Source organism: Leuciscus leuciscus (genome assembly GCF_965113295.1).
Source record: "Leuciscus leuciscus genome assembly, chromosome: 6".
Lineage (NCBI taxonomy): Eukaryota > Metazoa > Chordata > Actinopteri > Cypriniformes > Leuciscidae > Leuciscus > Leuciscus leuciscus.
Window position 1 is genome coordinate 20768045 of NC_138730.1, and position 27057 is coordinate 20795101.

Here is a 27057-nt window from a genome sequence, read left to right on the forward strand (position 1 = left end):
AACGTCCACATGAATGGCCGGATCCAGGGTTTCCCAGTAGATCATTGCCCAGAGCATCACACTCCCTCCACTGCTTGTCCTCGTCCCACAGTGCATCCTGGTGCCATCACTTCCCGTGGTAAACGGCGCATACATACATGGCTGTCCACGTGATGTAAAAGAAAGAGCGACTCATCGGACCAGCCGACCTTCTTCCACTGCTCCAATTCTGACGCTCATCCACTGTAGGAGCTTTTGATGGTGTACAGGGGTCATCATAGGCTACACAGTATGTTGTGACACATTCCTCTCATAACCATCATTAAAATTGTGTGCAACTTGTGCCAAACTAGACTTTCTGTTGGCTCAGACCAGACGGGACAGACTTCGTTTCCCTCTTGTATCCCGTCTGGTCTGAGCCTTGGATGACCTGGATGAGCCTTGGGCGCCCAACACCATGTCACTGGTTTGTGGTTTGTCCCTCCTCGGACACTGTTGGTCAATTTTCACCACTGCTGACTGGGAGCAGCACACAAGCCTTGCCATTTCAGACATACTCTGACCCAGTTGCATTGGTATAACAATTTGGACCTAGTCAAAGTCACTCAGATTTTTATTCCTGCCCATTTCTCTTGCATCCAACACATTGATAATGAGAACTTATTGTTTGCTTACAATCTAATCTACCCATAGGGCCTAGTTAGGAACAGTTGTTTTCTATTTTAAGAATATTTCACAATATTACTGTTTTCAATGAATTTTCAATCAAATAAATGCAGTCTTGGTGAGAATAAGAGGCTTTTTCCTAAAATATTTAAAAACCTTACCTACCTCAAACTTTTAAATAGTAGTGTATGAATAATTGATTTACCACAATATAATTTTATTACAACATTCATTTCAATTTGTATCACAATGACAGACTTATGTGTTTATCTGTTATACTCCTCCTCAGCTAGACTTTAAACAGGATCTCTAGCATTAAGTCACATGAGTCATAGGCGTTGGTCTAGTCTAGATCATATTCAATGACGCTGTTCTCTTTTGCCAAGAAGCTGGGTAACTAGGCTACCTGTTTTCTCTAGAGAACCTATCCTCCCTAAAAAGCCATGTTTGCCACAAACTTGTCTGAAATCGTTATCATGATGCACATGCAAGTTTTGAACAGATTTTTACAGCAGCTGAGTGATGTCCTAAGAATCATAGGTGGATATGGGTACTGTCCTGAACTGAAGTCATCTTGTGTCATCCTCTTGAGATCTACAGCTCTCTCTGTATCCACGTTTGAAAATGTGATTAGGGAGAGATGGTACATCGCTGCTTACCATCTCTGCTTACCAGGAGAGATGATACATCAACATATAGCTGCTGCCCGTTGACCAAAAAACCCCAGAGCTGGCACTGGACAGTGCTAGAAAACAATGCAAGCTTCTTCTTTAGTAATATTGTGGAAAACGGTGATAAATCAACCGTCGTGTTCAAGACCTGAGAACGTTTTACAGAGGTTGTCATTTGATTTTAAATGTTACCTTTTACGTTCTCACATGCTGACATCTAAGGATTCAGACTCTATGAAAAACTGAAAGGGCAATACAATTAAAAACGAGTAGTCTGAATTTGAAACGGTTAAATAACACCCATATAATGTTGTAAAATATGTTTGTATCATCTATTACTCGCTCAGAGTTTAATATTTCCAACCGTAGCAGCAACACAAGGCTTAAATGAAGAGGTCTGTGCTATTGTCAGGTTTTGCATGGCAGCTGGGGAGGCTCTCAGTTGCCTCCAGCACAATCTGAAAAATTCATAGAACAGCATAATTTTAGCCACATAGACTGTCAGTGAATGTGTTTCCTGTATGTGTATAGTGTCATTTTCTGTTTACTGTTTTCAGTTTTCAAATGAGAATGATCTTAATTCCTAATAATAATAATAATAACAATAATAATACATTATTATTATTACACTGTAAAATGATTGTTGGTTTAACTTAAAGTAGGCTTAGTAACCTGGTTGCCTTCAAATTTGAGTTAATTGAATTAAAAAATTTGAGTTAATACAATGAAGGAGATTGGTGTAATCATCAGAAACTCAAAATATTGTGTTATCTGAACCACATAAATGATGTAAGTTGATTTGACAAAAGAAAAAAATTGTGATAAATACTTATAGATGCTGAAAATATGTTATTTTGTATTATTATTATACTTAAAATATCACAAATTTAATATTGGTTTCTAAAGCCAATCAGATATTTTTAAGAATAAAGATTGTTCTAGTAATAATAACAATACAATTTATTATTATTTTTATTATAAACATAATAAAATATAGAGATTATCACAGATGACAATATGAACAATGTTTTGTATTAAAATGATTACGTAGCCTACTAAAAATGTTGAAAGCATAAAATCAACCACTGCTGTTTTGCACACTGTGGCCAATGAAAAGCTTTGAGTTTTGTGCATCTGGCCAGGAGTCTGGCATGACGTCACGTGCACTCTGTTCCTGATGCAGGGTGGGTCACGTGGTCATCCCCTTTCCCATACAGTTCCCTATGAAGAGCGCAACACGGGCAGTTCACTGGGGGTTTGAGACACAGCCCGTGTCGCGCACTTAATCTCGGACAGCGCACTGGTCCACCTGGATGCAGTGACTTTCGTTTCTTTGCATTCAATCCTAGCGAAAGAGACACTTTGAAAATGGCTGGAGCAATTATTGAGAATATGAGCACCAAAAAGTTGGTGATTGTGGGAGTAATCCTCCTTTTATTCCAGGCGTTCTCCTTTATGGTCGGAGGACTGATTGGTGAGTGGCTACTTTTACAAATCCGCCTAGATTTTAGTTCTGGCTTTTTGCTGCACTGTGTGTGGTCATTCGTTCTGGTGTGCAAAATTGTGTGTTTTTCTAGCAAAAAACAAGTGTTACTTGCGTAATGGCAAGGAGTGAAAAGTTGCGGAATGGCTTTGTTACAGTAGTGTCAAAGATGGGCGCTTATTTTCACCCGTCGACTGCTGCAGTCTTTGTGCTGCTGCTTTCAGCGTTCCGCCTGGAAGTTTCAGAGCCGATATAAGAGAGACGCGACATTTAGTTTTACTCGCTACTTCTGCGCCCTGAAGTTTCTTGTTTTTCCCAGGTAGCCTACCTGAAAATCCTTGAGGAACTAGCCCGAGAAAGACTCTGCTTGTTTAAACCCACTTGAGCTTGAATATTTGACCGTGAAAGAATGTATTTGTCGGTCAGTACTGTTTAAAAATAGCTTGATAATTATTAAGAGATTTTTTTGCTATATACCCACGCGTGGTTTGTGTATCATAAACGCACATTTTATATTTGAACCAACTTTTTAATAGCTGTTCAGTATGAATAACTTAAAGTTAGAGCAGTTAGACTAATACAACTCAGGAGAAATCTTAGTACAACGTGTAAGAGACATATTAACAAAAGCATGATGTTATAGACAGTTTTCTGTGTGCAAACAATAGACAAAGCTAGCTAACATTTCCTTTAACAGTAAAGTATATTGTATATTACAAATGTTATGTTTATTTTAGTGAAGTGTAGTGCATTAACTTGTGTTTCTATTCTTCAGTGAAAGGGTTAATAAATAAGGGCCAGTAAAGGGTTAAACGAGGTGCATCTCTAGAAGTTTTCTTTGATCCTACATCTGAACAGACAAGCCCTCTGCTCCCACAGGCTCCTGTCTGCATTTCCAATCGACCTCACCAATGTTATTCTACGCCCTTTTTGACTGTACAGCGATCAAATATTCCCTTCTATCTTAAGGATTGAGTATTCTTTTCCATGTAGCTTGTTCTGTTTTGCACTATTGGGGAAACACGGTTCGTCCTCATCCACACTTCCCCTTCGCAACCTCAGACTTCCTTCTGGTTTTGATAGGAAGGGAATCATTTCTTGGTCTCCTGCAGAATGTGGGATGAATGGTGATAAATTAGCTTGCTTTGGCTATTCTTGCCTGCGATTGATTTAATGAAGCGGGATTCTTTTGTGTTTGTTCGGTGGCTGGTGGCAGACTGGGTAATTGAGTAGAAAGGCGCACTGCTCCCCCTGTTATTGGACATCTTAAACACGGCATGAGGTCACCGGGCCGAAAGGCGACCATTATTTTATGGTGGTATTTTGAAGAGGGTTTGTTCTCAGGATTGTGGGTCAATGAATAATTGAACTGAAAGAGGTTTAGTAAAGCTAATTTAGTTTGCTCAGTATATTTCACAGGAACAGGGTTGTAGCTTGTACCCCTCAAAACAGGAACAGAGCAATTTATAAGCCCACACATTAGCTTTTAAAATATTGGGGCCATTTTAATGTTGCTTTGCTTTCACCGTTTGGAATCGAGACTGAACCTGAACAGTGTCCTCAAGCCACAGGCTGGTTCACATTATCTCACACTTCCCGGTCACTTCAGATGTCCTCAATGACCCAGGAAGGGATCTATTGACTCGTACTTAACAAACTACCAGGACCAGCCTCCTGAATGGTGGAGGAAGCCTGTCCGTACTTTCTCATGCTAATGACTCCCTCTTAGCAAGAGTTTATCAGAGAGTCACTTTACAAGTCTTGTATTCATTGTGTAGGGCCTTTTTTTCATTATACACTACCGTTCAAAATATGGGGGTGGTAAGTTTTGGGCTGCATTGATTTGATCTACAGTAATATTGTGAAATATCATTACAATTTAAAAGAACTGTTTTCTATTTGAATATAGCCTATTTTACAATAAAATGTAATTTATTCCAGTCTACATAGTCACATGATCATTCACATATTATTCTAATATGCTGATTTGCTGCTCAAGTAACGTTTTCTTATCCATGTTGAAACCGGTTGTGCTGCTTCATATTTTTGTGGAAGCTGTGATACATTTTTTAAGGGTACTTTGATAAAAAGTTCAAAAGACCAGCATTTATTTGAAATAATTTTTTGTAACAATGTAAAAGTCTTTACTGTTACTTTTAATGCATCCTTGCTGGATACAAGTATTAATTTTCACATTTGCTGGTCTTTTCTCTCAGTCTGCATTGTTTAGCTTAATATGCACTTATGGATTTCTGTATGAATTTAAAATGTATTATTATTTACAAATCATTCACACTAAATCATATTTTTACAAATAAAAATTTACTTGGTATTTGATAAATTTATGAAACTATCAAATTTATAACATTTTATAAAATGTTACATAAATATATTGCTTTTATTGAAGTGGTCATCTCAGGACAAATAGCAATAATGAAAAAAATATATAGATAGAATATGAATACATATAAATGCTCCTTGCAATTCAAAAAGGTTCTTCAATGTAAAATGCAGAGATATTTTTCTTATCTCTTGCTTATATGCAAAATATGGACACAAAATATCTCAAGTTATTATAACTTGTTAGACAGACTGTTCTTAAATTATTCATATAATGCATAATTTAAATCTTTTTCTGCAGCTCCAAGTCCCACCACCGCCGTCCACTACCTGGCCACCAAGTGTGTGGACACCGTGAAGACCCACCATAAGGGCTCCAAATGGTTCATGCCATGGGGCCCCGACCAGTGCAGCAAGATCAGAGACTTTGATGAAGCCACGGCCAAGAGAATCGAGGCCAACAACATTGTGTTTGCGGTCCACATTCCTCTGCCCAACAGAGAGATGAGTGCCTGGTTCCAGTTCATGTTGGTTATCCTCCAGCTTGACATCGCATTCAAAATGCAAAACCCGATTGGTAAGTGATGAAAATGTGTGTATGTGTTTGAGCAGGTCATATTTTGCTCATCTTCCCTCCAAAAACATGATATCACTATATGGTTTTTAAGCTTATGAGAACATCGCTATTTTGCTGAAAGTGTAGGAGGGGACAAATGAACACCCAGAGGATTTTCCCATTCTATTCACCCAAAAGTAGATTGGATTTCTCACATGCTGTGAGAGGACTAACAATGATGGATGGTCTGTTTTCTCACTGTTGTAGTTGGAGCCTGAGGGACCTCAATAAGGATTTAGTCAGCATGCAGGTAGGGGGGGAAATGCTCTAGGCTTTGACACAGACAATTGGAGGATAATAAAAGGAATGTAGTCCTGCCATCTGGTTTCATTGCCATTTCATGAATTAAGATACACCTACAAAATCAACTTTTGAAGATTAAGATTAATTTGGTCTATATTAATCCAGAGATGCATATGAAATCAGCATTTTCGTTTCAAAAGCTCTCCATCCACACTAGAGTTTTCAGTCCACACTGAAATGTAAATACTGTGCATGAATAAAACGTCATAAAAGCTCTCTGAGATGAAACTGAGAGATCAAAGTTCTCACGCTGTTCTTCTGGCACAATCATTTTAGTAGCAAAATACATCACCACTTACTCAGGTCGCCACTCCATTTAAGGAAAATGCTGCTGTTGACCATTGTCAACAATAACTAGCACTTTTTTCTCAGATTATTTTCATAAACAATATGGTTTAATTAAAATGATTTAATTATTGTCTGAGTAGACTATTCCATTTTATTTATCTATGGCACATGCATTTGTATTTTTTTATACGTGTAGTCCAATGACTTGTTTGCATTATTTAGGCATTGTTTTATTTCATTGTAAGGCAGTAGTTTTCTTTTGATAGAGAAATTTGGCCATCAGAGTGTAAAATTCATTTGAAAAGTTAAGGAATTTTACACTGGTTCACTATAGGCTATTGTACTGTATATATTTGAATCATGTTAAGGTGCTTTGGACATGGCTTTTAATGGTGAGACTTTTGCTTTTGTAATCAGGCTCTTACATTTATAATTTTTTTATTAGATTTATCGGCCAATATATCGATTATCGGCTTTCAAATATAAAGAGTAATCGGTATTGGCCAACATTTTCATATCGGTGCATCCCTAGTCAACATGTTTTTCCACTGGACAGCACTTGCGAGTACATTTTCTGTCATCTTTGGGGGAATGTAATATGAAGAAGGAAACTTTATCTTTAGCAACAATGTGAAAAATGACTAGCACACAGCAGGTACATACCACTATAAAGAGAGATCTATTGGTACAATAATCACATGACTAAACATGCGTCATCATTTTCAAATACCTTCCTTTTTTTTTTACAGTCCACACTACAACGGGAAAACAGCTTTTTGATATGTATCCAGTTTTTTTTTTTACTTTTTATTTATATTTTTCACAGAACAAAACAAAATGAATATTATCTGAGACAAGTGATAAAATAACAAGAATAATACAGAGAAAAATAATGATAATAATACATTATAAAAAAAAAAAAAAATGATGTGTGGATGGAAGGCCAAAACGTAGAGAGAAAGATGCTTTTTCAAATGTACCTGGATTAGTGTAGACTAAATAATGACTATTAATATCTGATCTTATTAGATGGTTCCATTCCATCACAATTTATTATTTAAATCAGGCTCTTCTTGACAGTTTCTCTTGATTTGTCAAATTACTGTGTCTTTGTTTGAACCTGACTGGTTCCAGCCGTGAAGACTTGCATAGTACTGTTGCCATTCAAAATCATCTGGTTGTGGGAGGGTGTGGATCTGGAACGGCTCCAAGTCTGCCCTTTCAAAGATGGGATTAAGCGGATAACACTGGCCACTAATGAAGAGCCATTGTTGAGCTAGAGCAGTCTGGGAAAGTGAGCGGAACATCGGCTCCTTCTAGCAGCAGGAGAACCTTTGGCTATTCATGTCTTGAGAAATGTAGGAGGAGTCTTTTTGGTTTCTTAACACGTTAACTGCTAGTGTGGAAGGAAACCACCATGCTCCTGCTGTTATATACTCCACCCTGAAGCACATGCTTATGCATAAACCAGCAAAAAATAAAAAAATTCGCTTGTTTCATTGCATTATATTTGCTGTGCATTTCTATCATATGCATTTGGCACTTGAAGAAACTATTTTTGTTGTTCAGGGTTTTGTAGCACCATCTGGAACGCGCTCTCCTTGAAGATCCTCCTCAGCCAGATGTTATGTGTTTACCATGAGTCTTGTGTGATCTTCTGCCAGAGCTGTTTCTCTCTGTGTGTGTCCTGTTCTCTGAGCAAGACCTCACAGACTGTCAACGGTCTCCTCTAATAAGGTCCTAGCAGGGATTCATTTGGCACTCTGCATTCACCCAACACAGGCGTACTGTGCAATGTTTGGAAAGTCAATTCATTCTGAAAAAGTAACATATTGTACAGAGAAAAAAAAAAGAGAGAGGCGCGTTACTGCTGCTTTTAAACTACAGATGGCACATGGGCAAAGACACCAATGCAAATCAACTCCTTAAACACATTTTTTATTACCAAAACCCTGGAGACGAACTTTGGCTGCACTGCTGCGTCATGACATTCAATCAGTTCAAATAGGTTTTTATATCGCTTTTATAGCATATCATATTACATATAGTTTCAAAGCAGCTTTACAGAAAGATGGACACCGACTGACTGTCAAAGTAATGTCCAAATGTCATAAATGCACAGTTCTAAGATAATACAAATAATGCAGTTAGTTAATATCATGTATTAATTTAGGCAGAAACGATTTCATTAAAGCAATTGTTACAGCAGTTGTGATCGTAATAATTACAATATATAGAAAATGTTGCAGTTGTGTATGTTGATTCAGAGTTGGCGTCATCTGAAGTCCTTGCAGGGGTTGGTGTCATCTCTTCACAGGTCATCATCAGATTGCAGTTGGTTTGATTTCGTTTGATTTATACAAAAGAATTGTCAGAATCTAGATACGAGGCTAGGAAATCCTCATGCTGGTTAAACAGAACATTTTAAGCAAACTTTAAAAAAACATTTTTTATTATAGTAATAAATATTTATAGAATTTGATTAGTTTAGATATAAATTGGATCACGAGGGGTGTTTCTAGAGTTTGATCATCACTGGAGCACAGGCCAAAATTTTAGGGGGCATAACCCCCCCACCCCCTCAAGAAACCACACCAAAACATTTAATTCTGGTGACTTTAGGAGTCGTATTTATTCATTTTCTGTAATCATATTACTTCAAAAAGCTTTCACTGATGATCAAGCAGCAAACAAGGCCAAATTAGTAGAGATAAGCAAGCTTTATTTTAGTAGTTAAGAAGCTAATGATCAAATCTGTGCCAAGTAAATTGGATCTGGAAAACGGGATGTCCTCATTCAACTAAATAATAAAAATTCAAATAGGGTACTACTCATCACATAAATAAGCATTAGCCGCCTGGTAGTTACCTATCCTCAACTACGTCGTATTATGATCGTGTGACTGACCGCAAGTCGAGTATTCCACAGGGAAAAGTGAAGGAGGAGGAGCACAGCGAGAGGGCGGACTGAAGAAGATGCGCAGGATATTTTCGCTTATTGTTACAATCAGCCTTCAAGTTTTAAATAATTCAAATGATGTAAATGACTATGCTCAATGAATAGGAAAGCTTATTTTCAGACATATCTACTCATCAGGAAAAGTCTACAGGTGCACGAAAAAAAACTTTATTCAAAAAGGGTCTAGCAACGCCCCTGTCACCAGCCCCTCTGCTTCATTTTCCATGGAGTGCCATTGGTTCTCGCTTTCTCATCTCTCTGGCCCAAGCAGCCACAGTTTGGACGGTCTCCAGCAATAACACAGCTGTTGAAATGGCTTGGTCGCCGGGGTGATGCGCGCTGCGCCCGGGCGGAATGTTTGTGTGCGCTAAGCTGACATTCAAAGCTCTTTGGCACAGCCGCTCGTAGGTGGGGGCCACTGCAGACACGCTGGAGGAGAGAGGACAGGGCTAATAATGTCTGCCGCTCTCTGCCTTTCTTTACCTCCTGCCCCTCCCCCCATAAAGCTCAGTCCTCCACGTCCAGGAATTCTCTTTAGTGCTCTCCAGCTTGTTTCATAACACAACAAGGATCTCTTTAGAGAGGTGAAGTGGAACACACAGGGCTGTGCAAAGCGATCTAAACCACGGGCCCCTTTGCCAGCTACCTCCTGCTTTCCCAAAGCTCAGGAGAATCACACCACATGACTCTCTAATACTTTGACAATCCCCAAGTTTTGAACATTTACGAAAATGCCAGTCTGTGAGGTTATGATTGACTTGAATAGGGTTTCCGTAGATTAAATGACTCCCAGGTTACCTTGAGCTACTTTTAGCCACACAACAATGGCAGGGCTTATTCATGAGAATGGTATGAGCTGTCATGAAGCTGTCATTTCACGTGTCTGCATTTGGCCTTGTGTGAAAATGTCCACTGCTGTTCTTCAGTCAGCAGGCACTCATTTCATTTTTTTCAGATGTGAAGGTCTCGAAGAGATAAGAGTTATCTCAAATTAAAATTCTGTCATGTACTCACCCTCATGTTGTTGCATGTGATTCAATTTTTTTTTTTGGTACACAGAACGTGAATTTGAGCTATATCCTGACTAATGATGTTAATCTAAAATGAGCAGAAAAAGCACAGTAAAAATGGTTCATACGACTCTTGCCCTTTAAGACGATGATTGAGTAAGTGACTGAATTTAACATTCACTAAGAAATATGATCATTTCAATTAATCGATTTGATCTAGTTCACAAAATTGGCCTAAATTATTCATTTACAAATCAGAGGCCGGATTCATGGAAATATTCTTAATAAAGAAGTTAAGAAATGTTTTGTTGAATTTTAAGTTCTTTATAAGAGTGCAATTCTTGAAGTCTAAATATTTTAAAAACTCTAAGTTCTCAAATATGGCGGTTCTTGCCGAAGACTCGCTGATCAGCTCTTTTTGCACTGCCTTCAGATTACCATAATAATCATATTAAATGAAAATTGCAATTAGGAAGAATTTTATTCTTAATGTTTTATGAATCCAGCCCTGATCCAGTTGTAGCGGTTAACGGGGGAAGATTATCAGGCAATAAATTAAATTACTTTCAAACTATTTTAGTTTTTTTTTTTTTTCAATTAGCTGCAATTGTATGTTTTCAGGTAACTTGGTTTAACTTGGACAACGAGTCATATGGATATCGTTAGTCATATAAATACTTATATTTACCTTTTGGAGATTGAGACTCCTCATCTACTTTCATAATTTGAAAAAGAGTGGTCATGATATTCTTTAAAAAAATCACCTCTGTGTTGCACAGTAGAAAAGAAGTCATATGGGTTAATATTCAATTATACTAATTGATTACTCTATAATGCAGCCACTGTGACTGGTTAAAGTGCAGAATTGTTCTGATATTTCAAACTGAAGTAAGTGTGTTGGATGTTGGTGTGTAGATGATGGAGCTTTGGTCACCATGGACGTTGGTCTGGCCTACAGAGACAGCACCCTGAGTGAGTGGACTGAGATGGCCCACTCCATAGAACATCGCAAACTGAGCTGCAATTTCACTGCAACCAAGGTAAACACACTAGTCATTTCTGACCCATACCAGATCCAAACACACCCCTTACTGGAAGTGTTAAGTCCATTCTACAAGCTACAAGGCTGTGGCTTGTCGTTGGCCGATTTTATTCTCAAATTGTCCAAATGAATTTGGCTTGTACTTGACTAGTTCCCTTCAGTCTCTGTAAGCACTTTTTTTTCTTTCTTCAGACTTCTGAGTATGAAGGCCGTTACTATGATTGTGACCTGTTGCCCTTTATGGAGGTTGGCAGCGTGGCCCATAAGTACTATCTCCTCAACATCCGGCTACCTGTCAACGAACGCAAAAAAGTCAACATCGGGATTGGAGAAATCAGAGACATCCGTCTTGTGGTGAGTTTTAATACGGTCATAGATGCATGTTTAAAACTCACTGTTGTGTAGACGGTTTTGTTTGAGCATTGTTTGCATGGGAGGATTTTGGCCCAGTCTCGGCTTGTTATAATTGGCACACACTTCTGGACAGGGCAATGGTTATACAAATGTTAGTGGACTGAAGACATCTGGATTGCATCACCTCTTAATCTTCACTTTTGTTTGCCTTGCTCTTCTTATTTGACTCTCAGCAAACAACCATGCCCATCAATTAAGTGTCCTTAATGTGTTTCTCATGATGTCACTATAACGTCCCTCTCAATATAACTTTCCAGGGCATTCATCAAAACGGTGGCTTCACCAAGGTTTGGTTTGCCATGAAGACGTTCCTCACTCCCAGCATCCTCATTATCATGATCTGGTACTGGAAGAGAATCACCCAGATGACCAGGCCACCCGTCCTGCTGGAAAAGTAAAGCTATGTTTCTGTCACTTAAACTTGGCTTCTAGGTCAAATGTTAACATGGGACTAGAATGTTTCTGGTTTTAGTAGTTTACTGGTCAATGGAATGAAGGAATATAAGATAACTTAGATCCTCACACTGGTCTGACTATAGGAAACATTTTATTATTAAAATTTTTTGGCTGGGGTGGTTGCCAGGGCATTGCTATTTGGCTGAAAGGGGTTACGAGTTGTTTATACAGTGTTGCTATGTGGTTGCTAGGTGCCTGCTTACTGGCCTGAGTCAAATGAGTCCTCTCTCAAGTCTCTGTGATATTCTGGTCTCTAAATCTGGTCAGAGTAGGTTAATTCTGATGAAAATCATAAATCCTAAACATTTTATACATGCATGCATATATTTATGTGTATAGTATGCACGCTCTTATTCAAAGCAACTTCCATTGCATTTTTGTTATACTTTTTATCAATTCATGCATTCCCCGACAATTGAACCATGACCTTGGCTCAACTGTTTGAGCTATAGGAATGCATTTAGCATTTAATATCTCAATACAAAATGCATTACTCTGTGAACAGTGTTTGATATGATACTATTTTAGAAATTCATATTTCCTGATAAAATCTTTTTCATAATTTTTACATCTTTCTTCTTTACAAACTAAACACCACATGCACCATCTATCCATTTCTCCCTCACTCTGGTTTGGCACTAGCAGTCCCTGAAGACCGAAAGCTCTCAAGCAGTCATACTTTGTGTGACTCACAGGCAGGATAATTATTCTTTCATGTTTTAAAAGCTTTGCCGAGCCAACTAGCACACTGTTCCACTTATGTGTCAAGATGGGCTAGAATCCCTTTTTACATCTCAAAGAGAGAAGCCCAAGAATGTGTGACATGAGCTCCCCGCTGATTTTCTTATTATTGGAATGATGCCAGAATGCTGCTTCATGCCAGTGGAGCCGACAGTGTGTGCAAGTTACACACGTCTCCAGGGAACAGCTTTTTTTAGTTGACGTCATGGATGTGTGCTGTCTTGCATTCTTGCACTTCACAGCTAGCTTTTTTTGTGCCCTTGATGTTTAAGAGGAAGCTAAACGCCTAGTTTTTTCCATGTGGTTCTTTTTAGTTTTTGAAATCATTCTAATAAGCTGATTTTCTGCTCAAGAAACATTTATTATTATTAGCGATGTTGAAAACGGTTGAGCTCCTTAATATTTTTGTGGAAACTCTGATGCATTTATTCAGGATTGAATAAATGAACAACATTTATTTGTAATAGAAATCTTTTGTAACAGTCTTAAAGTATTATTAATTTAATGCCTTATTTCTTTAAAAAAGGATCGCTTGTCAAGTTTTACTTTTCAACAGCTGAAAAGCTGCTTTGTTCACATCGGCAGCAAATCAAATGCACCTTCGTAGTTCGTACCCTCACCAGAGTTGAACTCATGGGAAATTCCCAGCATTCCAACACAATATGGTCTCTTTCTGCCTCGATCGGGCAGCCTGGAATGTGATTCATGTGTTTGAAGTCACACCCCATCTCAGTCTCACCAAATGGTCTTCTAGCTTGTCCTAGCATGCCTGCTTTTGAACACTAGAGAACAAAGAGCAAGATGGAATCAAATTTGTTTGACCTTTTTTTTTTTTTTTTTTTTTTTTCTTGGTTCTACTCTTTTGATATCTTCTCAGATATACGTTGGTAATAAAGTGATCTTTGCTAGTATATTGATAATGATCCTATCTCTGTACACTTTGCTCTCTTTCAGGGTTATCTTTGCTCTGGGAATCTCCATGACCTTCATCAATATCCCTGTGGAATGGTTCTCAGTGGGTTTCGACTGGACCTGGATGCTGCTCTTTGGTGACATCCGTCAGGGCATCTTCTACGCCATGCTGCTTTCCTTCTGGATCATCTTCTGTGGAGAACATCTCATGGTTGGAGCCAATTTTTCCTTTTTGGAATATGTTTTCCATATTCAAAACGTATTACTTTAATGCTTTCTTTTGTTGTTTTGTTCTAGGACCAGACTGAGAGAAACCGTTTTTCTGTGTACTGGAAACAGGTTGGACCCATTGTTTTTGGCTCATTCTGCCTCTTCATCTTTGATATGTGTGAGAGGTGAGCCAACGTTGAACTTCCCGCATTCTTTGCATGAAGTAACTCTTTAGTTCCCATCTAACTCGAGTTCTTGACTGCTTAGTGCTGCTGGGTAAACCAATTTTATTTAATTTTTTTACTTTTTAGAGGAGTACAGCTGAAGAATCCTTTCTACAGTATCTGGGCCTCAGATGTTGGGACAGAACTGGCTGTATCCTTCTGAAAGTGTGGGCTGTCGATACAGATGTTTCTTAATTGAAGAGAAACTCTTTATGATGGTGGCTGATGGTCAAAACCCAGTGATGTTCAGTCTTGTATTCTGGTCATGCATCTTCTACTGCAGGGTTTCTCAAACTCGGTCCTGGAGGGCCAGTGTCCTGCACAGTTTAGCTCCAACCCTAATCAAACACACCTAGCTGTGAGTTTCTAGTGATCCTGAAGACATTGATTAGCTTGCTCAGGTGTGTTTGATCATGGTTGGAGCTAAACTGTGCAGGACAGTGGCCCTCCAGGACCGAGTTTGAGAAACCCTGTTCTACTGCCTTGCATACCACATCTGTTCAGGCTTAACATGTAGTAAAGGCGTCTGGACTAAATGATGATCCACAGGAAGATGTCTTAACACCATGCATACTACAACACTATCACAGAAGTACAGAAATCAGCACAATAGTATAGTAAAGTTATGACTTTAACTGAGGTTGGTGCAGATGGCCTTCATTATTGTAGCAGGAATCTGTGCATGTCTCTACTTCCTGTTCCTGTGCTTCATGGTGTTCCAAGTGTTCAGAAACGTCAGCGGGAAAAGGTCGTCCTTACCTGCTATGACGAAGGCTCGTCGACTGCACTATGAGGTAATGTGTAACCTAGATAGATAGTGCTAGCTTTTATATCAGTAGTGAATAGCTTATGATGTGATCATATGTTGAGAATTACTATGTCCTAAATTTTTGTGCTCACCAAGGCTGCATTTATTTAATCTAAAATACAGAACTAATATTGTGAAATATTGTATCTGTTTTATATTTTTCACATATTCAGCATCATTACTTCAGTCTTCAGTGTCAGATGATCCTTTAGAAATCATTCTAATATGATGATTTGATTCTCAAGAGAATTTTCTTATGGTCAATTATGAAAACAGCTGCTTAAAAACATATTACAGACTCCACAAAAATATTAAGCATTCTTTGTTGAAAATTTAAAAGAACAGCATTTATTTGAAATGGAAAACTTTTGTATCATTATAAATGTCTCTGTCACTTTTCATCAGTTTAATGCGTCTATATAATGTATAATTATATTAAAAAAATTCAAAAAGAAAAATCTTACTGAGCCCAAATTGAGTAGTAGTAGCTTTAATGTCAATTATGTATAATTGTTTTATGGATTATAAGTTTTATAATACTTTTATTTTAAAAGTTCCATATGTTTATATTATCATTTTGCATTTTTATAGCTTGAGTTTCTTTAATGATGATTTTATTTTATTATCTTAGGGCCTCATCTTCCGCTTCAAATTTCTGATGTTGGTCACGCTGGCATGTGCTGCCATGACTGTAATCTTCTTCATCATAAGCCAGGTATAGATTAGTTATCCACTAAATCTGTTTCTATATGATATTTCATTGTAGATTATAGGTGAATGGATTCCTTCAGATGATGGTCATTGTTATGTACGTGTTATATGTTAACAGGTGAATGAGGGTCACTGGCACTGGGGCGGATACACGGTTCAGGTCAACAGCGCCTTCTTCACTGGGATCTATGGCATGTGGAACCTCTATGTGTTTGCCCTTATGTTCCTCTATGCACCGTCTCACAAACGCTACGGGGACGAGCAGTCAAGCGGTAAGACTCCTGAAGAGCAAAGAAATTTGTATGACTCCTGGATTTGCGGAACCTGATTTCACCAAGTGCAACATGTTCCTGGAACAACATCATCTTTGTTTATTCTGGAACAACATTTCAATCAGATTTCAGCGCCAAGTTTACGGTATATGTCATGTTTGGCTTACAACCAGGTGCTTCTACATCAGTGTTATTCACCTATCGTTTCCCTCTGATTTTAGGAATAACTAATGGGACGGGTTAGATTTAGGGGTAGGGATAGGGTTTGGACAAAATCTACAGACTGGAATGTTGTTCCAGGATCAAGGAAAAAACAGTAAAAATACAGTAACGCGTCTAACTCTGCTAAATCAGGATGTGCCCTGTATTCTGACAACTTGAATTCTCAGTGTCTACTTTATATCTCTCATGGCAAAACGTTTATGCAGAAAAGCTGCATATCGACAATAGGTTATTACAAATTACAACTTTACCAACCACATTCAAAGAGACTCCAGCTACATGTACCTCACTAGTCACCAGACAAATGGACACTTAATCGTTAATTGTAAAGTTAAAAAAGGAGAATACGGACATTAATATAGATATAACATCAACACATCTATGCCCTATATTAAATATTAAAATATATGAATATTTAATAATGTATATTAAAAATCTTACTGTCATCGTGAACCTGGCTCGGTATTACAGTATTTCTCGATTGCTTAAACACTATAACCAGGCTTTTGAACTAAATTTCAAAACCATAATGCCATTTATCAAAAATCACACCCATTTCACTAAACCATAAACACTATTCCCTGTTTTGACACATGAGTCAGATTTGTTTAACTGTCACTGCAAAACTCTACACACAAATCTCTTCATTTCTCATTGCCTTGTTGTCACACACCATGTTGTCATTTAGAAAGCACTAGCATTCAATATTGTTCACTCAAGTCAGCACAGCTTCAGCTCAGTTAGCACACAATTACCCAGGTGGAAACACTAAGGGCCCTATCTTGCACCCAGCGCAATTGACTTTGTACACCGACGCATGTATCATTCCTATTTTGCACCCGCGCACAGCGGACTTTTCCCTCCACAGACGCACGTCGGTAAACTAGGAAATGCATTTGCGCTCCCGGTGGTGGTTCAGACCAAAGAGGAGGCGTGTTCCGGCGCAAACGTTCCCTGGTGCTATTTTGCAGGTTTATAAAACAATTCCGCCACTGAAAAACCTAGTCTAAAGTTTTAAAGGGAAATCATTGTTGTGTCCATGAAGATGTGAAAAAATAGGCATAAATCTAGCTTACACATTTCATTTACGGAGGAAATGCTAGATTTTTTTTATAGCTGACAAAGTTAAAGTCTAATGAAATACACTGACACCTTATTTTTGTCCTTTTAAAAGTAACTGAATGCACTGCTACATATATTAGCCTACAGTAATCATAATTGTATTTAAAACATATAAACGTACATGTATATGTATAATTATGTCATTATAAAATATATTTTTGTTTATATACACACTATAAATGCATATATTTGAAAATAAATAGTAACTGAATGCACTGCTACATATATTAGCCTACAGTAATCATAATTGTATTTAAAACATATAAACGTACATGTATATGTATAATTATGTCATTATAAAATATATTTTTGTTTATATACACACTATAAATGCATATATTTGAAAATAAATAGTAACTGAATGCACTGCTACATATATTAGCCTACAGTAATCATGATTGTATTTAAAACATATAAATGTACATGTATATGTATAATTATGTCATTATAAAATATATATATTTGTTTATATACACTATAAATGCATATATTTGAAAATAAATTTTCCGCTTAAAAAAAAAAAGAAAGTTCCGTACATAGTCTAGATCTACGTGCCCCCTAAACCCACATAATAAAGATGGACAGTGACATAGAAATTTTCACAAATTAAGCATACGTTCCATACAATTGAGACCCGCCCACAAAGTTACTTGCGTTTCGCGTTTGATACTTGCATTTCAGATCGTTAAAATAGGGCCCATTGAGTCAAAATTTAATACACATTAATCAGATCCTTCAATAGATAGATAAAAGGGCCCAAATTAGTTTGAGTTTTGGAACAATGGATCCAGAAAGACATGAAGGAAGAGATAGAGGGGGGATAAGGAGGAGGAGGACGACGAAGGGCAAGGGCAAGAAGACAAGCAGTCTCAGATGAAATTCAAGCCACTCTAGTTGCCCATGGCTTTGTCAATGGTATGACTATGAGGGAGGCTGGGCTACAAGTAAGGCCAAATTTGAGTTGCTTTACCGTTGCCTCGAGAACCTTCAGGGAGGTGTGGTGGCAAACTAAATTCTATCACCGAATAAGAGACAAACATTTCCAATAGTCTTTGAGGAGGTTTATTTTCCTTGCAAGAAAAGGCCAGCAGTCGTACAGTCACACAGAGGGTTCCTAAAGGAGACTAAAGGACTCCTCTTGACTCCCAGAATGTTATCTTTCTAGGCCAATGATGGTATATCAACCATATGTGGAACATTCTTAGACTTTTTCATCATATTGTATCCTTGAGTGAAGGCCCTCCTGTCACGACCAACACTCTTTACCATTCCAATACAATTCCATATTAGAATAAGGTTTGTGTGTGCTCTTTTACTGTCATATGATGGTCACACACATCTTAAGTAAATATAAAAAAAGATTTAGAGGAGAGAAAAAAAAGAAGAAAAAAAAAGTAAAACCGGGGAAAAAAGTTTTTGTTTTGTTGTGTTGTGCTGTGAAGTACATGAATGAATAAAAATATGCCAATGTATCCATTGGTTGTGTCTTTTGTGTTCATCATGTGAAAAAGTTTGTGAGGGGGGGAACCGCAAGCAACATAACTTACCAGTTTTGGAAATGTTGTTTTAAATTTATTGCACCAGTGTGTTAGACTATGTTGTAGTGTGTTTAATTTTGAGGGCTTGTGTGTACTGTCTGAGGGCAAAGTTTGGTCTTTCAGCAAGAGTGAATGGTTTTGAGTGTAGAGCTTCATTTTGACCTCAAAATAGGATGTTTGGAGAATTGGGTGAGACGTTATGGATTTGTGTTAACAGTTTTGAGAATACGAGGCATATTTTCAATAAATGTGTTCAAGCAATTGAGAAAAACTACAAAAAAAAAACCTACAAAAAAAAGATAAATCATCCAAATGTATGTCAGGAGAAATTATAAGATGTAGCTTACCATCTCAATGTACCATTATACACTGATGGATCAAAGTCAGACAGTCATGTATCTGCTGCAGTAGTGATTGGTCCAAAACATTTTGGCAAGTGTATCCCTGGACAAATGTCAGTTTTCACTTTTCACAGCTGAATCTTGTGCATTACTTTTAGCTCTAGAACAAATAGAAAATGAACAACAGCGTCATTTTTTTAAAAATTTGCACAGATTCTAAATCCTGCCTACAAGCACTTTGAGTCTTTGAAAACAACATCCTATAATAATCAGCATAATAGGAAAAGTGGACTCTTTAAAGAAACAAGATTTTAAAATAAGACCAGCAATATATGATTGTCTTCTTGAAAGGGGAAGAGAAACCAGTTTGTGATTTTTGTGTAAGAATTTCTTGTGTAAAACATATTTTAATAGAATTTTAAAACATATTTTAATAATGTTTAAAAAATATATATATAAAAAAATATATTTTTAAAAAGGTTTCTCCTGGAATCATTTAGAATTGTTATCATATACTAAATTGAAAGATTCTATGTAATTGTTATCATTACTGTTGTTTTTATTGGTATATGTATGTTTTTGTATATTAAGACACAATTGTTAAATTATTGTAAACAATTTATTGAAGTGATATTGTAATCATAATTATTGAATAGGTTGAATAGGTCCACTCGCACCCTCAGACAAGAGTGTAGGACAGATGGAAGACAGACAAACTTCAGATATCATATAAAATTTTCAGGGATTGTCTTGAGCATTAACAGAAAGCAGTTCAAATATATGTCTGATTTAATTGTACAAAATGCACAGAGACTGAAGGTTCTTTTCAGTACAATCATTGCTTTTTTAAATTCTACTCTTAGTGCCTCATTGGAGACCTCCGCTGATTGGTGTGAACAGTTTTTAAATAATTGTATCCATAAAGTTGAGTGCATTAGGTCTAACATACCACTCCAAAACTCTCCTCTTTTAGAACGAGTCCCTCATTAGAGCTCCCTTTCACTTTTTCAACCTGTCATCTTCACAGCTCTTCGATATTGTTTCTAATATGAAGCCATCTTTCTGTCCTTCTGATGTTTTGCCTTCTAAAATTTTTAAAGAGGCTTTTCCTATTCTTAGTCCAGTTGTTACTGCTATTATCAATCACTCTCTATCAAGTGGAGTTGTACCAGCCACATTTAAACCTGCCATAGTCCAACCATTTAAAAAAAAAAAGCATAATCTTGATCAGCATTATTTGAATAACTACAGACCTATTTCCAAATTATCCTTCATTCAGGATCCTTCAAAGTCCTGGAAAAGTTGTCTACTCTCAGATCTCTTCGTACCTGAGTGTTTTTTTTTTTTTAAACAATCCAGTCAGGTTTTAGAGAATTTCATGGCACTGAATCTGCTTTATTGAAGGTTGCCAATGATATTTTACTTTCTCTTGATTCTGGTTCTTGCAGTTTTTTAGTTCTTGACTTAAGTACAGCATTTGACACTGTAGATCATGACATCCTTTTACAAAGACTTGATCATGTAGCTGGGTGTCAGGGATCTGTGCTAGAGTGGTTTGCATCTTACCTCAAGGATATAACTTTTTCTGTTAACTTGGGGAAATGTTTCTCATCTCATGCTCATCTTTTTTGGTGTTCCGCAGGGCTCTATTTTAGGTCCTCTTCTTTTTGCTTTATTTATGCTTCCACTTGGTTATAATATTCAGAAACAACTTATCGTATCATTTCTATGCTGATGACACTCAGATTTATCTTCCCGTTAAAAATAACACCTGTTCTCTGTAATCTTTTTGTCTGTCTTCAGGACATTAAATGCTGGATAGACACTTCTTCTTTTTTTTCTTTTTTTACAGTTAAATAGTGATAAAGCTGTAGGGGAAAAAATATTATTTCAGTTCTTTCTTCTGGCATTGCTAATCATTTTGGTCCCCTCTCTTCTAATATGTGCTACTGGGTTAAAAGCCTTGGTGTTATTTTGGATCCCACGTTGTCGTTTGATAAGCAGATCAGTGCTGTGGTAAAAGGTAGTTTCTTCCAGTTAAGATCAATTGCCAGAATGAAGAGGATGCTTTCTAAGAAGGACCTTGAAACCGAAATTCATGCTTTTATCAAATCAAGATTAGATTACTGTAATTCAGTTTATCAGATTATTGACTGGCACTAGAAAACCTGCACATATACACACACTCCTGTACTTGCCTCTCTACACTGGCTACCGGTCAAGTTCCGTGTTGGATTTTTAAAATTGTGCTTTTTGTTTTTAAAGGGGTCATCGGATGCCCATTTTCTACAAGTTGGTATGATTCTTTAGGGTGTTCATGTAAAGTTTGTAATATACTTTGGTTAAATTTCCTCAATGGTTGTGTAAAACAACCCCCTTTTTACCTCCTCAAAAACAGCTTTGTTCACTGTGACCTGTTTCGGTGTATGTCTCTTTAAATGATAATGAGCAGCAACTGCTCATCCCACCCCTCTCTTCCATAGGGGGTGTCGAATGGCTGAGGGCAGAAATATGCTAATATGGGACAGTCCGTTAGTGGTTGTGGGTGGAGCATATGAGCATTATGACATCATAGTGCTCAGAAAATCCAAACGGCCTGATTATTGAGTGTTAACTTTTTGAGGATTAAAAAAAAGGAGTGAATGGATTTTTTTCATTGTATGGTGGTTGTCCACACACTGCAAAGACACATGTATATGCAAACGCCATATAAAAGTGAATTTTGCATCCGGTGACCCCTTTAAAGTTCTTCATGGATGTGCTCCCCAGTATATTTGTAATATCCTTACTCCACATACTACTACTACTACTACTACTACTACTACTAGATCTCTTCGGTCATCAAATCAATTTCTCCTCAAAGTCCCTCGTTCACATCTTAAAACTAAAGGTGACCGGGCATTTACTGTGGCTACTCCTAGGCTCTGGAATAGTCTTCCCTTTCACACAAGATCTTCCCCTTCTATTTATTTTTAAATCCTCTTTGAAGACTTTATTTTTATACTTTGTTTTGATTCTGTTTGAGGTTGTATTATTTTATATTTGTCCAATTGTTTTTTCAGATTATTTATGTTTTAAGTTTGTTCTTTATTTGTTTTACAGCACTTTGATTTCAACATCTGTTGTTTTTAAATGTGCTTTATAAATTGATAAACGAAACTATTTTTGATTCAAATTCCCATTACTGCTGAAATGGCATTAAATCATAAATAAATACCAAAATAATGACTTTTACTAAACGTGCCTAATCTAGCATCAACATGTATGTTCAGACTGTACTGTACAACCATCGGAAATCCGGCCTCCTTGGCTGATCCAAAGTTTATTTCTCCATGATGATCACCTTGCTGTCAAATGACAGCTTTTCACATGCTGTCATTTACTCACCCTCATGTCGTTTCAAACCCTGAAGACCCTCAAATCAAACTTCATTGGTTCTTGCTGAAGCTCAAACGTGCTGCATAACACGAAAATGAACCTCATTGGTTCTTGCTGAAGCTCAAACATGATGCGTAACATGAGAATGAACCTCATTGGTTCTTGAGGAAGCTCAAACGTGCTGCGTAACACGAGAATGAACCTCATTGGTTCTTGCTGAAGCTCAAACTTGCTGCGTAATATGAGAATGAACCTCATTGGTTCTTGAGGAAGCTCAAACGTTCTGCGGCGTAACCGATGAGAATGAACCTCATTGGTTCTTGAGGAAGCTCAAACTTGCTGCGTAACATGAGAATGAACCTCATTGGTTCTTGAGGAAGCTCAAACGTTCTGCGGCGTAACCGATGAGAATGAACCTCATTGGTTCTTGAGGAAGCTCAAACTTGCTGCGTAACATGAGAATGAACCTCATTGGTTCTTGAGGAAGCTCAAACGTTCTGCGGCGTAACAGATGAGAATGAACCTCATTGGTTCTTGCTGAAGCTCAAACTTGCTGCGTAACACGAGAATGAACCTCATAGATTTTCGCACGTCAATAAAACATGCTTGAGCTTCAGTTTATCACAACTAATGTGTGAGTTTACCATGATTTGATGTTCCCCCTTGTAAAAGATAGAAGCTGTACTTGCTTGACTGAAATGGCTGCCAGAGAGGCGTTTCAAAGATGGTCACCGAGTCAAATGACTAGCCTTAAGGGGCTGTTGGACCTGTTGCTGACAGTTAAAACTAAATCTTTATTCTATTTCTGGAGATATCAAAGGCTGGTTTCCTTGTGCAAAGTTATTTGAATGATAGTTGTCTTATCAACAATAACTTATAAATGAATGAAGGCCAGATTTGTAGTTTTGCTCAGAATGTTGCAAAAATGTTACCCATATAAAACCCTGAATATGTTAACATTAGAATTATTTGGTTTTCAGACAAACTAAGACTACACTTTGAGGCACACCCACCCAAAACCACTCAGTTTTGCCCCATGAAGCCTGAGAAAGATGTGTGTCATACTCCCCAAGTTGTTTTTTATTGTGCTGTATCTAAATGGATGGGTTGTCTAAATCAATTTTAGTATTTAAAGATGTCTCTTGATAGTCAGACGGAGCCGTTTCATGTCTGTAGCACGAAGAAATCAGTACCTGCAGTACCGCGAAGGCATTCACTTGGCACCATGTTTTATAGTGCTGGTGTTTGGTTTGTTTTAAGACGCGCTCATCTTGATGCCAGGAAAAGGAGGGGCTTGTGTTTTTTTTCCTTTGGGGAAATGGGCCTCTTTGGCGGCAGTGGGTGTCTCTAATCTAAGCCAGGCTTCCTACTTGGGCTGGTGTAATGAAAACCATCAATATCTTGATGTCATGCTTGAAACTTTCTTCATGTTTTTTTGCTCCCAAAGGGCATATGTTGTTATTAGATTTAGTCATTCAGTGTGTTTTTCAATAATTACTTCAATATTTTGTGTGCCTTTTTTATGGGTAAAAAAATTGTTTTAAGGTGCTTGAGCCAGTGGTAAAAAGTGTCACCCTCAGCTCTCAGGCTCCAATTTCCTAACATTTTGTAGATGACATGAAGACAAAATGATATTGTTGTTTGACTTGTCAATGGTTATATCCTTCCTAAATTCTCCTATTATTATAATTTGAGTAAATGTAAGAGCTGAAAATCTGTTCATAATGACTTTACTGATAAGATGTTTGATGGATAGAATATGCTGCTGAAAATTGAGCTTTGCCATCACAGAAAGACATTACATTTTAAAATGTACTCAAATGGAAATGTTACTTTAAATTATGACAATAAAATTGCCGTTTTACTGTAGTTTTGATCAAATATATCCAGCTTTGTTGGGCACTGGAGACTTCTTACCAACCTTAAACTGTTAAATGTTTTTTTGTTTTTTTACTGGTCGTGAGAGTTGAATGTTCAACTTTGGATAAAAGCAGTGCTCATCACTATCTATTTTTACCCAGCCATCCAATCACAGTGAGGGGCGGGACAAATACCACAATGACCGACTATCACATTCTGCTTGTACAACGATAACAAATGATGACACGCACATCTCTTCATCCAAAACTAGTGCCATATCAAGTATGTTACATTGTGTCGACATTTATATTCAGAAACAAACTATTTATGAAATCGGATACTAGTAACCGTTCCGCTGAGCCTCAATTAAAAAAAAAAAAAACCGCTGAAGCGCACTCAAGAGCCCTCAGCGACGCTTCAGAAGAGTGCTGGCTTTTTCATCTGGTTAAAAATGCTTTGGTGGACACACGGCCTAAGGGAATGAGTTAGAAATGGTGACAAACTGCTTCCTTCCTTTTAGGCCTTTACACGACAACGATGTTCTAAAAACAGAAACATTTTTCTTTCGCATTTTCACGACACTATTGTCAAAATGTTCCCCGTTCACACGGATCCACGAAAACGACTCAAAACGCTGTATTCTGCTGTCAGACCAGTAGATGGCGATGTCACTGTAAAGAAACACTAAGCACCTATAGACTGAATGCGTAATGCGCATGACGTCACCGTTTTCACAAATGTGCGATTGTATCGTTTACACGGAGACGATTATGGTATCGTTTGCATTTTCAGGCCTCCAAAACACCGTTGTCGGGTAAATGAATGACCGAACACATTAAAAGTTTCACGTCTGTAAATGGCCCCTCAGTCTGGACGTCCTGGCTGCTCAAATTGGATTTCACTGTTTTGCGTAACTCTTAACGCAACAAACTTAACGTCAAAACTGGTGATGGAAACACAGCATCCCTCGCTGCACAGCGAAGCCGGCCGTGACTACATCACAATATATACTGGTCTCCTCCATCGCGGAGGTTTTCTTGTGTAACTTCTGTTTTGACTTCTTTTGTTACTGTTGTGAGTTGGGAATTGTCAAATTTCACCAAAATTAATACAATTGCCTAAGATATGATTGCAAAAATGTACTTGGATAAGATCGTTTTTTACTACAGCAATTTTGAGGTATTTTGTTTATGCTGGATTCTTCACATAGAGAAAATATCATCGCCTTGAAATTTTAAATGTTTCCTGCCATAATGATCTGTTAGTGTAAGTGTTGATCAGTCTCTGATACATTTTTCCTCTCTTCTCTTCTTCCATATAGCTGATCAAGGTGGAAACAGTGGAGAGGACATTCAGCTGACCACCACCATCACACATGTGGACGGGCCTACAGAGCTCTACAAAATGACCGGGAAAGAAGCTCAAGAGTAGCTGTCACCTTTACCCAGTCCAACAAGAGCCAGCAGAGTCTCAAAAGTTCAAACAATACTCTTTTGGGTGTCCTGTGTGGTTTTCCTCATTTCACACACAGCGTCACAAATATTAAGCCCCTTTTTCACAGTTTGACTTTCCGTTCCACTGAGGTTCCGTTCCACTGAGGTTCCGTTTAAGAACTGCTGCTTGTGCCGAGCTGTAGAGACATGGAGTTGCACACCATCTTGTGGTGCTGGGAGAAATTATCACATGTATCTCGCACTGTGGATAGGCAAAGACACTGGTGTTTGCAAGGACCAATATAAAGTACTCCTAAAAACCAGGAGGAAAGGGAAACAAGGACATTGTTTCCTATTGATATATTTTGAGATCATTGTTTCCCCTTTCATTTTGTGATTACAAAACAAGGAAGAAAAACTGTTAGCATACTGTATAGTTATCTATGTTTTTGTCGGTTGATCCTTCCTCATCTCACTTCCTTAAACACTCCCCACCAAATGTAAACTGACCCATGGAACACATAACCTGAGTAACTGAGTTAAAACCAAGGTCTCAGAACAAGATGTGGATGTCAAGTGACGTATAGATCGGTCCTTATGCTCTGAATGGCAAACACTATGTTCTATGTTACAATGTAGAGATATATTTTTTATAAAGTGCTTATTTTCATCTGTATGAAAGCATTAGTAGCTGTATTGTATCACTGTGTTGTAAAAAAAGAAAAGAAAAAGAGTATCGGAGTTTTTGTTTCTTCGATTGCATCAAGTGGAAATTTAGGGTTTGGGTTTTTTTCATGCTTTTTATGCTAATTTAAATAAAGAACATTGTAGATTTGTTGGGGTAATGAGACTTAGCTTGTTGAATCACTGGTGAACATACTCACTTAAACTTTGCATCCTGCACCTACATTTTTGTTTATATACAGTCGTGATGGAGACACAAACATTGAACTCTAAGTCAAAACAAGTTTTTATATTAATGGGATTATATGATATTTCATAAGAAGTCAAGTCAAACTTTATTTTATAAAGCACAATTTTACACATCTGTAGTTAATC

The 27057-nt window shown here is 37.6% G+C and overlaps 1 protein-coding gene across 1 annotated transcript; it reads left to right on the top strand.

Moving 5' to 3' along the window:
* The first annotated feature begins 2539 nt into the window (after positions 1-2539).
* On the top strand, positions 2540-26843 carry wls (Wnt ligand secretion mediator). Its single transcript, XM_082172173.1, has 12 exons — positions 2540-2790; positions 5441-5716; positions 11230-11354; positions 11549-11710; positions 12028-12164; positions 13922-14090; positions 14177-14274; positions 14401-14464; positions 14964-15107; positions 15753-15836; positions 15951-16104; positions 25887-26843. Exons 1-12 carry the CDS (start codon positions 2685-2687, stop codon positions 25994-25996), a joined length of 1629 nt encoding a protein of 542 aa, XP_082028299.1. The 5' UTR covers positions 2540-2684; the 3' UTR covers positions 25997-26843.
* Positions 26844-27057: the final 214 nt, after the last annotated feature.

Excerpts from the sequence above, each read along its gene's own strand:
- wls (XM_082172173.1), top strand. The coding sequence starts at position 2,685 with ATGGCTGGAGCAATTATTGAGAATATGAGCACCAAAAAGTTGGTGATT. Across the intron at positions 2,791-5,440 it reads TATGGTCGGAGGACTGATTG|CTCCAAGTCCCACCACCGCC; the intron begins GTGAGTGGCTAC and ends CTTTTTCTGCAG. Across the intron at positions 14,091-14,176 it reads TCTGTGGAGAACATCTCATG|GACCAGACTGAGAGAAACCG; the intron begins GTTGGAGCCAAT and ends GTTTTGTTCTAG.